The 13,094-nt window shown below is 47.9% G+C and overlaps 1 protein-coding gene across 7 annotated transcripts in view; it reads right to left on the bottom strand.

The window, feature by feature from the left end:
* Positions 1-10,345: 10,345 nt before the first annotated feature.
* The window catches only part of MLIP (muscular LMNA interacting protein), a 53,493-nt gene continuing 50,744 nt past the window's right edge, over positions 10,346-13,094 (bottom strand). For all 7 annotated transcript variants that reach the window (XM_081187065.1, XM_081187070.1, XM_081187066.1 and 4 more), the window contains 2 exons: positions 12,403-12,562; positions 10,346-10,669 (listed from right to left, as the gene is read on the bottom strand). In XM_081187065.1, the coding sequence (XP_081043191.1) occupies positions 12,404-12,562 (159 nt within the window). In that variant the 3' untranslated portion in view covers positions 10,346-10,669; position 12,403. The remainder of the gene's footprint in view (positions 10,670-12,402; positions 12,563-13,094) is intronic.

The raw sequence follows: 13,094 nt of genomic DNA, 5'->3' as shown, positions 1-13,094 counted from the left end.
TTCATCTTGCGATGCACGGTTTCCCATAGGAATGCATTGAAAATCAATTAATGCGTTCCTAGGGAAACCGCCTTCAGACCAGGTCCGGGGACAGTCTGTCCCCGGACCTCTTCTGAAGGCTGGGGGGGGGACAAGGGCTTTTCTTCCCACCCCCAGCATTTTAAAAAAAACCGGGACAGCGGAGGACTTCTCCCCTGTCCGGGCGATCTTAAAATGCTGGCGGGCGGCATTTTAAAATCGCCCCGGGACAGCGGAGGACTTCTCCGCTGTCCGGGGCGATTTAAAAGCCCCTGGGAAGGCAGGCAGGGGGGACAAAGACTTTTGCCCCCCGTCAGCCTTCAGAAGAGGTCCTGGACCTCTTCTGAAGGCGGGCGGGGGGCGAAAGTCTTTGCTCCCCCCGCCTGCCTTCAAAAGCCCTCCGGGACAGGCAGGCAGGGGGGAGCAAAGACTTTCGCCCCCCCGCCCGCCTTCAGAAGGTGTTCCCTCCCCGCCGCCCGGCTTCGGAACGATGCTCCGAAGCCCGGCGGCGGCGGGAGGAGGCGTTCCCGCCCCACCGCCCGGCTTCGGAGCATCGTTCTTAAGCCCGGTGGCGGCGGGAGGAGGCGTTCCCGCCCCACCGCCCGGCTTCGGAGGAGGTCCGAGGACAGTGGGGAAGACGCGCTGCGCTTCCCCGCGGTCCCGGATATTTCCCTATGGGCTGTCGTCTTGCGAAGCAAGCCCATAGGGAAATTCGTCTTGCGAAGTGCCTCCAAAACGGAAAACCCTTTCGTCTAGCGGGTTTTCCGTCTTGCGAGGCGTTCGTCTTGCGAGGTACCACTGTACAACAAATCAAGGTGGATACTACCCAAGGCTGACCTAAATGTTTTGACAGTTGAGGCAGAAAATCTCTCACACATACCCCTCCCCTCCCCGGGAGTAAAAATACAGCCAATTAAATAAATAATATCTTGCCCTTTTAGAACACCCCAGAATCAGTTGCCTGAGGCAACTTCAAATATAGCAGCAGGAAAACAGTCTTCGCTAGGCATGGAAAGATTCAATGGAAATTGAAATTTCACATGGCTGTATGAGTCAGAAAAACTGTGTCTGGGAAAGCACAGGAAACAAAAATTGATTGAAGAGGATTTCATCACATCAGACAACATTATTTTTAGCCACCAAACCCAGATACTGTTGATTTTTCACAATAAAGCTTTTTGCCCAAGAACATAGAAGTTACCGGTAACTGTTTTAGAGCTTAAAGCGAAGCTACATGAACATAGAATAAGATCTGCTACTAATATTTGGCAGTTCTGCATGTCCATCACCATTTTAATGCTGATCATTATTGCTATATTGGATTACCTGCCGAAGGGAGAGGAATACCTACCGTGAACCTATTGACTTTGAGGCACACTTCTCAGATTACTGTCACCCTCAAGGCAGGCAATTATAACCCAGTCTTAATCACAGTCAACATCAGTAGCACAATACATGCACTCTTATGTTGGATGGACCTGAGGTTCTAATGGCTACTATTCTTAGATACTGTCAGGGCTTTTTCTAGCCGGAACTCGCCGGAACCCAGTTCCAGCACCTCTCAGGTGGGCGCCATTGCCATTCTAAGAGAATGAGGGAGGCGTTCATGGTGAGTTCCAGCACCTCTTTTTCTAGAAAAAAAATAGCACTTGGTTAGTATACGTCTAGCTTAATATCCCACCAGTGTTACTTGTTGCTTACTGGCCAAACTACATGTTACACACAAATGCATGCAACTCTAAGGCCCATAGCCATTCTGAGAGAGAGAAAGCCACATTTAGGGTGATAAGGTTGTGTCATCATGGGATCAGCTTCGAATCCTCATATTACAACCTCAAAATTTATCCAGTTTTTGTTCAAACTCTCATCGAGCAGCCAGAAGGGCCTCCCTTGGCAAATGGCTTCTTTTTCTCACAGCAGCAATGCAAGCCAATAACATGTATGGGAACACCCCAAGCATATTTGCTGTCCCCGGGTGCATGCGGAAGGGCAGGTGAAGGAAACGTGAGCTCCTCTTTTGCAGAGCAAATACCTCATGTTGGGGCAATCAAAACAGAGAAAACCTGCCCATCCAGCAGTCTCCCACTTGGCATTTTCGCCTGTTTGGAGGGCCCTCAAGGAACTACTGTACTGCCCAAGGTTAGTGCTGCAGTGGGGATGAGGAACCTGCCTCGTGTGTATACTACAAAGCCCACCATCCATTAACATTTGACCATGCTGCCTGGAAATGATGGGAGTTAGAGTCCAACAACATCTGGAGGTCCATCAGTTCCACATCCCTGACAGAGCATCTCATACCTTGTACAGCATTCCTTGACAATTCTGATATACCTGGCAACACTGAGTGGATAAGTGACAGGCAGCAAGAAATGATTCATTACCTTGTCTTGTGCTAATACCCTCTGGAAGAAGTTTTTCCTCTTCAAATAAGACTGCGAATGTGCACCTACCTCATTCTGCACTGCATTTTGTTCTGTGAGCTGCCCAGGGAACTTATGTAATGGCACAGCTCCATAAATCCCGTAAAAGGAAAACAACCATAAATTTTATATCATACAAATGTTCTCGTGCACATAAGGACTTTCAGATGTGCCAGCCAGCAGCCAAAAATCCAAGTCGTTGCAAACATTGTGCCACAACCTAATTAAGCATGCTAAATGCCCATTAAAATCACATGTAGTTTAATTGAAGCCTCGTTATTATTACATTAGCTTTAGGAGTATATTACATGGATTCTCACTGAGACTTTACCGCTTAAGCAATTGCCATAAAATGTAATGACACATATTTCTACATTTTCAGCGGTTAATGAAGCACCTATTAGCTACTGAAGCACCTGCACATTGACACACCAAACATAACCCTTGCAATATTTCTCATTTCCAATGGTGTTTTGTTTCAGAATACTGACTGTTGGAGGGCTGTTTGCATAAATAATGACTCCTACAACTGGGCTAGAAAATCAACAATCGCACTGTCTCTGCTCTACATAAACACCATTCATTTAAAGCACATTTCCACCCCAAAGAATCTTGTAAGCTGTAGTTTAAGGATGCTGGGGATTATAGCTTTGTGATGGGTAAACTACAGTCCCCAGCATTCTCTGGAAGGAGGAGGTGTGCTTTAAACGTGTGTCATGTACAGAGCCTGAATTCCACCAGTTCCTCTGAGCATACAATGGGTGTTAGGTTGATGAATGGCTACACATCTTATCACCTTTGACATTTTGCTCCCAGAATCTGTCTTGCACTGCTTACCTTATACATTCAATGGAAACAAGTGATAATGATTTTCCTAGGGAGAACTATGTCAGGTACAGCTGGGGAAACTGATGTTTGAATACTACCCATTAAACGTCTTTTTCTTTTGCAGGGGAAATACAAAACTGGCACAGTAAGGATCAGCCAGTATTTTTCCATGTGCAGGAAGGTTTTTGCTTCCACCAATTCTCCACCTATCCTTGGGATACATTCAGAAATAGACCTGTAACCTGAACAGGTACAATGCAAGAAAATCTTGTTCATTGGGCCTAATGAAGCCTCTCTCAAATGACTGGGACATTCTAGGTTGTGCCCAGTGATTACGACTAACTCAGATCCATTCATTTCAATGGGCATATGCTGAGTAGAATGTCAGTGAATGCAATCCTCTGTTTATCATTTTCCAACTGAGGTCAGACTACTACACATTTCTCATTTTCCATAATACAGTAGTTTTGACAATCACCTGTCTTGGGTTTGTCTTGTCTTGTACCATTTCATATTGTTCAGTCAGTTTTGTGTAGGCTTAGAGCTGTCTGGAAATTACGAAATTATTTGTGACATACTGTAATAATCAGCTTCCAAAGGTATAGTCTGAAAGCAGGTGAGTGTAGCACTTTCCTGAATGTCAGTAAGTTAGTGCCTGGAACAACATGGATGATGCCTTGGACCCCATGTCAGACAAAAGGTGCAGGGATATAAATGAAAGAAAACAATAAAATTTAAGGCTTACATGTCTTTAGAAGCTTATCAAAACCAATTCTCTCTCTCTCTCTCTCTCTCTCTCTCTCTCTCTCTCTCTCTCTCCATTTTCTGATACTGTCAGGAAAAACCAGTCCTTGAATAGAAAGAGGAAAAGGTTGGGCACCTGAATCTGCTTGTAGAAATTATTGTGTACAACCCTTGTCACCACCTGGATGTTTCTGAAGCAGCTAGGAGGCTGGCAACACAAGAATGGGCCTTCTCTGCAGTGGCTCCCCACTTGTGGAATGCTCTCCCCAGGGTGGCTTGCCTGGTACCTTCATTACATATCTTCAGGCACCAGGCAAAAATGTTTCTCAATAACTAGGCCTTTGGTTGATTGAACATTCTAAAGTTTTTAAATGTGTTTGTGGGAAAGGGGTTACCGGTTTATTTTTGTTTTATTATGTATTTGGTTTTCTCATTTTGTATTTTTATTCTGTGAACCTACCTGAGATCTTTGGATGAAAGGCAGTAGTTGTACCTCGGGTTAAGTACTTAATTCGTTCCGGAGATCCGTTCTTAACCTGAAACTGTTCTTAACCTGAAGCACCACTTTAGCTAATGGGGCCTCCCGCTGCTGCTGCGCCGCAGTAGCACAATTTTTGTTCTCATTCTGAAGCAAAGTTCTTAACCTGAAGCACTATTTTTGGGTTAGTGGAGTCTGTAACCTGAAGCGTATGTAACCTGAAGCGTATGTAACCCGAGGTACCACTGTACTGTATATAAATTTAATGAATAGTATTATAATAAATAGAATAATAAATAAAAAGAATAATAAATAGACTAATGTGATGGGACGATGAGCTGCTTGTGCATAAAATCCAAGTCCCTCAGAGTTTGGTCAAGTTTGCAAACCTCTGTCTGTAACGGAGCCCCTTAAACATGGCTCCGTCAGTCGCTGGCAGATTCCGACAGTGGTTGCTTTCGGAATCGCTTCCAACATAAAAGCTCCTTAACGGAAACATGTCTTCTGGACTCTCTGCGTGACATTTTCCGGCGAGGAGTGGGTGTCCCTACAGGAGGTCCTGAAACCTCCCCACTGCCCTCGCTGGAAGTGTCTCGGAGCCATCCCTCCTGCTCACTTTCCCTCAGCTCAGCTCCTCTCCCCCTACTGGTTCCCTCTTCAGCTGCTGAGTCTCTCCCAACCTGTGTGAGCCCTTCCACCTCCCTTCCTTCCGATGGCAGTTCCCTGACATCCACCTCCCCTCCAGGGCCCCCTTCACCCCCTCCCGCCCCCTCCTCTATGGGCGGTGAGGAGGCAAAACCCCGGAAGGAACTTCCTTCATCTTCCGATGTCTCGAACACTTCTCTCCACCTGTTGCGGTTCCTGGTCTCGCAGTACTCCTCCTCCTCAGAGTCCATCTCCCCTTCCCCTTCCGAATGCGTGAATCCTTCCAACTCCTCCTCCTCATCGGTGGTCCCAAAGTATTCCCTCCGGAACCTCTCCACAGGCTGAGGTTTCCTTGGGAACCTTTGATGGAACGTTTCTATCAATACCTCGTCATTGATATCTTCTGCCATTACCCAAGTGTTTTCTGACTCCGGTTCTCCTTCCCACGCTACCAAATACTCCACCTGATTCCCCTTCCACCTGGCGTCGAGGATTTCTGCCACATGGCTGCTGCATTCCCTTTCTTCTATGACCGGTCCCCGAGTGGACATCCCTTCTCGTCCCCCCTCATACGGTCACAGTAACGACCTGTGAAATACTGGGTGCAGTTTCATGTGGTTGGGTAACCGGAGCCTGAAAGCCACTGGGTTGACTTGTTGAATGACCTCAAAGGGACCCAACCTCCTGGGACTTAATTTCTTACAACCTCCTTTGAACGGTAACCCTTGGGTTGACAGCCACAACCGATCTCCCACCCTTATGGTTTCACCTTCCCTTCGGTTCTTGTCTGCCTGCCTCTTGTATTCTTCCTTCGCCCTTTCTAAGTTGAGTTGGAGCTGACGATGGATTGCTTCCATTTCTTCTACAAAATGCTCGGCTGCCGGAACACTCCATCTCTCCCCTCCTCCCCCTGGGAATGCCCTGGGATGACACCCATAATTAGCCAAGAAGGGGCTCATCCCTGTGGACACATTCTCTGCATTGTTGTAGGCAAATTCCGCCAGCGCCAACTTCTCTACCCAGTCATTCTCTCTGTCATTGACATAACACCTCAGGTATTGCTGGAGGACACCGTTTGCTCTTTCCGCCTGCCCGTTGGTTTCAGGGTGCCGGGCAGTCGAAAAGTTGACCTCCACCTGCAGTAAGCTCATGAGCTTCCTCCAGAACCTGGAAGTAAATTGTTTCCCCCTGTCTGAGACCACCCTCAATGGCACCCCGTGCAACCTAAAAATGTGTTCTACAAATAACTTTGCTGTCTCTTCCGCCGTGACTGCATGCGAGCAGGCTACAAAGTGGCACATCTTTGTTAGTAGGTCTACCACCACCATGATGGCTGTTTTCCCCTTGGACTTCGGCAGATCAGTCATAAAATCTATCGACACTGCCTCCCAAGGTCGTTCTGGGGTTGGTAAGGATTCTAATAGCCCCGCCGGCGCCCGCCTCTCCCCTTTGGCTCGCTGGCATTGCTCACACCCTCTTACATACTCCCGTACATCTTCCCTCACCATAGGCCACCAAAATTCCCTGGTGACCAACCACATGGTTTTGTGTTGTCCAAAATGCCCCGCCGTGGGGCTGTCGTGCAACTGCTTGAGTACCCTCCCCCTTAAGTCTCCTTCGGGGATATACAGTGCCCCTTTGTAATACAACGCTCCATTTCTTTCCTCGAAACCCCCTGGTTCCTCTCCCTCACCCCTAAGACCTCTGAGCTTATTCTGGGCATATTCATCATTCTCTGTTTCCTCTACCAGTTCTCTTTGCCCCACCAATGCTGCCCCACACACCCAGCGGTCCTCTGGGATGACATGTCTCTCTTCGGGTGCCCCCTCCCCTTCCAAATATTCAGGTTTGCGTGAGAGAGCGTCCGCCCTGAACATTTTCTGGACCTGGCACATAACAAATTTCAAAGTGGAATTTGGAGAACTCCTGGGCCCATCTCACTTGCCGTTGGTTGAGCACTCGTGCCGTTCTCCAATACTCTAAGTTCTTGTGGTCCGTGCACACTTGCACCTTATGTTGTGCCCCAATTAATAAATGCCTCCATCTCCTGAATGCTTCATGAATGGCTAGTAGTTCTCGGTCATACACCGTGTAGTTCCTCTCAGATTTGTTCAGCTTTCGCGAAAAAAAGGCACACGGTCTCCACTCCGACTCCTCCTTCCCAGGCTGCAGAAGCACTGCCCCCACAGCCCGGTCTGATGCGTCCGTCTCCACTCGCATCGGTTTTTGTAAATCCACATGCAGGAGCTGTTCTTCCGATGCGAACGCCCTTTTCAGTTCCTCAAAAGCTCGCTCCGCCTCCGCCGTCCAAACGAATTTCCTCTTACTGCTGAGACAGTCCGTAATGGGAGCCGTCAAGTGGGCAAAATTTCTGATGAACTTCCGATAGAAGTTTCCAAATCCAAGGAATCTTTGCACATCCTTCCTTGTTTTCGGTGTTTTCCATTCCAGTACCGCTTGGACCTTGCCAGGATCCATGGCCAATCCCTTGTCCGACAAGCGGTACCCCAGGAATTCCACCTCCTTGGCATGAAACTGACACTTCTCTAGCTTCACCCAGAGCTGATTGGCTTGCAGTCTGCCCAACACTTCTCTGACGTCTTTTACATGCTGCTCCTCAGTCTCTGAATATACTAACACGTCATCTAAGAAGGCCACACAATTCTTGTAAAGCAAAGGCCCCAGGACGTGGTTCATAAACGATTGAAAGCACGCGGAGCCTGCTTGTAGGCCGAAGGGCATAACTAAATATTCAAATGCCCCCAAAGGGGTGAACATGGTGGTTTTCCATTCATCCCCCTTCCTTATTTGTATCAGGTTGTACGCCCCCCTCAGGTCCAGTTTAGTAAAAATCTTTCCCTTCCTGACCCTTGTCAAAATGTCATCAATTCTGGGCATCGGGAAAGTCACTGGTTCTGACACTGCATTTAAGGCCCTGAAGTCCACTACAAGCCTGGGTTTGTCCGTGTTTTTTTTGTCCACAAAAAACACTGGGCTGCCCCCCACCGCCCTGGACTCTCTGATGAACCCTCTCTTCAGGTTCTTGTCAATGAACTCCCTTAGCTCCTGCATCTCTCTGTCTGACATGGCGTACAGCTTGCCTACAGGGAGCTGTGCCCCAGGGAGTAAATTGATTTGACAGTCAAAGGGTCTATGAGGGGGTAGTTTGTCTGCCTCCCTCTCGCTGAAGACGTTGCTCAGGTCGGCGTATTGTTGGGGAACCTTCCCCTTCTCTGTTACTTCCGTCCCTGCTAGAGTGGCTCTGGCCCCTCCTTGAGCCTCCCACTCTTTGCAGTGTTCTAGACAATGTGCTGACCCAAAGGAGACCACTCTCTGATGCCAGCCCACTAGCGGATCATGTAACGCTAGCCAGCTCATCCCCAAAATAATGGGAGCTCCTCCCAAGGTAGCCACATTAAACGCTATTAGCTCAGTGTGTCTTGCTACCCTCATTATCATTGGGACGGTCTGCTGGCTGACTTCTCCTCCCAGCAGCTCCCTTCCATCGATCGTGGTCACCTGCAAAGGGTTACTTAAAGGGATAGTCTGTATCTGGTGCTCAGCAGCAAACTCCTTACTCATGAAATTGCAGGAGCTGCCTGAGTCCAATAGCGCCTTTATCTTTAGTGGGTGTCCGTTAGGCAGCTCTAGTAACACCTCTATCACTAGGGCGGGTTTAGGAGGTTCCGGCGTGGGCACTTTCACTGCTCTTTGGCCTGGCTGCTGTGCCCCGACGGTGGCAGCCAGGCGTTGGCTTTTACTTGCTCCGGTACCTTTTCCTCCCTCTCCCCAACAGCTCCCGCCATTCCTTGCCATTCCTTTCTTTGGGGGCAGACTCTGGCAAAATGACCTGGCTGTTGGCAGAGATAACATTTCTTGGCGCCCTTCCCCTCCTTCAGCTCTTCACTGGGCTTTGAAACTGCGTGCACGCGCGCTGTTCCAATTTCCATCGGCTCTCCCGGCGGGAACGGTGGCTCTGGAATCTCTGGAATGCGAAGCTCCCTCCAACGTTCCCCCTTCCCTTCCCGCCTCTCCAAGGCTCTCGCCTCTTGGCGCACTCCTATGGTCAGCGCTGATTTGGTCAGCTGGTCCATAGACTCCGCCCTGGGCGCCCGGGAAAGTTCATCCTTTACCGCCGAAGCAAGCCCTTCTTCAAAGAGCATTTGAATGGGTTCCGCCGATAGATCCCACCCCAATTTATGGATCAACATGGTAAACTCAGTCCAGTACTCATGAACAGATCGGCTCCCCTGTTTGCACGCCATTAACTGTCTGCGTACCACTCCCTGCTCAATATCGCTGGAAAACATCAAATCCATGGCACGAAAAAACTTCCTCGTGTCCTTCAGGATGTCATTGTTTGTTGCCATCAGGGGCCTCACCCAGTCTTTCGCCCCCTTTTCGAGATGCCCAATCACAAAAGCCACCCGCGATTCCTCGTCGGGAAAGTCATCAAACTGCAGATTAAGGGCATATTGCATCTCTGTCCTAAAGGCATGATAGTCCTTGGGCTCCCCCCCAAACCTCTGCACCAATCCTGGCAACTTTCTGGTGAGCGGGGTGGTTTTCCCCTTCTCTGCATCTTGAGCCCTCCTCTCCTTGAGCCTCGCCGTCTGCAGCGCTAGCTGGACCTCCAACGCCCGGTACCTTTCCTCCAGGCTTGGACCCGCTCCAGCTCCTGCTTCTCCGGTTCCGGCTGGGTTGCTCATGATGCCTTCTCCTGCACAAACTGCTCACAGAGACTGTCGGAATGCTGTGATGGGACGATGAGCTGCTTGTGCGTAAAATCCAAGTCCCTCAGAGTTTGATAAAGTTTGCAAACCTCTGTCTGTAACGGAGCCCCTTAAACATGGCTCCCTCAGTCGCTGGCAGATTCCGACAGTGGTTGCTTTCGGAATCGCTTCCAACATAAAAGCTCCTTAACGGAAACACGTCTTCTGGCCTCTCTGCGTGACAGTTTCCGGCGAGGAGTGGGTCCTGAAACCTCCCCACTGCCCTCGCTGGAAGTGTCTCGGAGCCATCCCTCCTGCTCACTTTCCCTCAGCTCAGCTCCTCTCCCCCTACTGGTTCCCTCTTCAGCTGCTGAGTCTCTCCCAACCTGTGTGAGCCCTTCCACCTCCATTCCTTCCGATGGCAGTTCCCTGACAACTAACACAACTAACAAATCCTTCTGACCACTATTCAGCAGGCATAAATGAGTCACACACGAAAATTGCTTTATACAATATACAACTCAACTTTATTTCATTTCAAAATGTAAATCGTTTTCTGATCAGCCGAAGCTGATTTTCTAGGCAACATGCGTTAAAAACACTTCAGGAAGTTATACAGAATTTTTCAACAGTCATTTCACTGTATATTCACTGTTGAGTTCCTGATTACTTGTGGTATGCTACTGATATTTTACAACGAATACAGAGAGAGGCCATTTTTAAGCTGCAACACTTCAGCTCACTTCAGCATAGATCTCATATCAGCATCGCAGCAGACTGGTAAGTAGCATTCCCTACAATTAACTTCTAATCCGAAATCATGTCTGAAAAGAGAGAGAGAGAGAGAGAAATGCCACAGACTGAAATTGTATCTAATAATCTCCATCAATTGATGTTCCAAATTATAAACAATTAGAACTGGATTACCAAGTAAGATTTTACTAAGCTACTAACATACAGATAGTCATGTACTCAGGCTATTGGATATTTGTGAAAAGGATGTTAAATTCACTATAAGAACCTGAAATTGAAGGCACATTAACATTTTAAGTGTAGTGGAAAGTGATCTGAATATATATTCACTACCCTAAAAAATTACGTCTTGGAATGCTTCAAATGTATGTTCAAATAAATTCCATCATTTAGGCAGCATAATCTTCTGTGTATGTATTTTCTCAGATGTAAGTCCAATGGAATTAAAACTGGGCTTAGTCTGAAGTAAGAATGCGCAGTATTGTAGCCTTACACCTGTCTTCATCCTAAAATGATGCACTTGAAAGCATCTTATGCTCCTTTTCAAAGTCCTTGTTCAGGGCTTTGTAAATTAATACAGCTCAGGTCCAGCATACCTTAGGGACCACCTGAACCCTTATATCCAAGCTTAATTGTATTATTGTATTATTATTACTAATTGTATTATTATTATTATTATATATTAACTTTATATACAGTCATGCCTTGGAAGTTGAAAGGAATCCATTCCAGAAGTCCGTTCAACTTCCAAAAAGTTCAGAAACTAAAGCACGGCTTCTGATTGGCTGCAGGAAGCTCCTGCAGCCAATCGGAAGCCACTGAAGCCCTGTTGGATGTTTGGCTTCCAAAATAGTTCGCAAACTGGAACAGTTTGGTGTTCGGGAGCCAAAACGTTCAAGAACTAAGCTGTTCAAAAACCAAGGTACGACAGGGGTGTGTTGACCAGAGTGCAAACATGCTCATATGAATAAATAATTTTGATCCATTATTGGGCTTTAGCAGAGCATGTCTACAGTGCTGAGTTGTTAACATCGCATGAAACATCCAGCTGTGATGATGTCCCTTTTTGTTAATAAAGGGTATTATTTTACACAGACAGCCTATAATTATTTCAGAGATCCTGGAGGCTAAAGACTGATGCACTAATTCATTGATGAGAACCTAAGAGGTCTTTATTAGGCAACTTCTGCAACCCATTTGGAGGGTCATCAATGTTTCTGTTCTGAGTGCAGAGGGCAAGATGGCTAGACCCTGCTGCTGGACCTCCTGCCATATGCCTTGCATGCTTTACATATCGAAAAGGTGGGTCATGAACAGGAAATAGCAGTGTATTGCAGTGGTCAGAGAAGGCTTTCTCAACCTTGGGTCCCTAGATGTTGTTGGACTACAACTCCCATCATTCCTAGCCAGCATGACCAGTGGTCAATGATGGTGGGAGTTGTTGTTCAAGAACATCTGGAGACCAAGGTTGAGAAAGGTTAGGATAAAGTGTTGGTCTAGAACAGTGTTTCCCAAACTTGGGCCTCTAGCTGTTTTTGGACTACAGCTCCCATCATCCCTAGCTAGCAGGACCAGTGGTCAGGGATGATGGGAATTGTAGTCCAAACGCAGCTGGAGACCCAGGTTTGGGAAACACTGGTCTGTTTCCTGGAGATCAGGGTTCAAATCCCCACTTAGCCACAAAGCACACTAGGTGACCTTGGGGTAAGTCATACTCAGCCTCATCTACCTCACAGACCACTGTGAGTACAATGCATGCCACCTTGAGCTCATTGGGGGAAGGCAGGATAATAAACAAATCTACCTTAGGTGGTTTTCGCAAAAACATTCTCAGAGTCTCCTCTGGGTAGACAGTGAGCTCTGCTGTGAGGACTGTCATTGTCTGGAACATTTCCTCTGCTTAGATCTTTGTTTTCCTGGTAGGGCAGCAAATCCAGCTTGTTTTGTGCTCTAGCAGAACAAAGCTGTAAAAGTTTCCAGTTAGAAAGAATATTGCTATTCTGAACACAACACAGGTATGCTTGCCTCTCTCTTTTTCCTCTTCAAAAAAACAACATAGCTTTTAGAAGTTTTAGAAGTCTTAAACTTGGGGAAACAGAATAAAGGCTTCACTCTAGAACAGTGTTTCCCAACCACTGTTCCGCGGCACACTAGTGTGCCGCGAGATGTTGCCTGGTGTGCCGCGGGAAAAATTAAAAAATTCGAAAGATTTTTTTTTTAAAGTCAAATTTTCGATTGGGGCGCTGTCACTAGATGACCCCTGGGGTTCCCTCCCTCCCTCCCGCTCTGCGCCTCCCTCCTCCTCCTCCTCCGGGGAGGCCCTTCCTGGCTCTCGGCCAAGGCTTGGCGGCTGCCACTCACTCACTCGCTCGCCCACCCGTCCCTCCATCCCTGCACCCAGCCTCTCCCCCTCCGTCCCCGGCGCGGGGACTGCCGGGATCCGTAGTCCCCTCGCCTTTGGGCTCCGCGCCCGGGCGGGGTGCGCGAACTACGTTT

The sequence above is a fragment of the Podarcis bocagei genome, assembly GCF_964188305.1.
Source record: "Podarcis bocagei genome assembly, chromosome: 3".
Lineage (NCBI taxonomy): Eukaryota > Metazoa > Chordata > Lepidosauria > Squamata > Lacertidae > Podarcis > Podarcis bocagei.
This window is presented reverse-complemented; position numbering and strand designations above follow the sequence as displayed.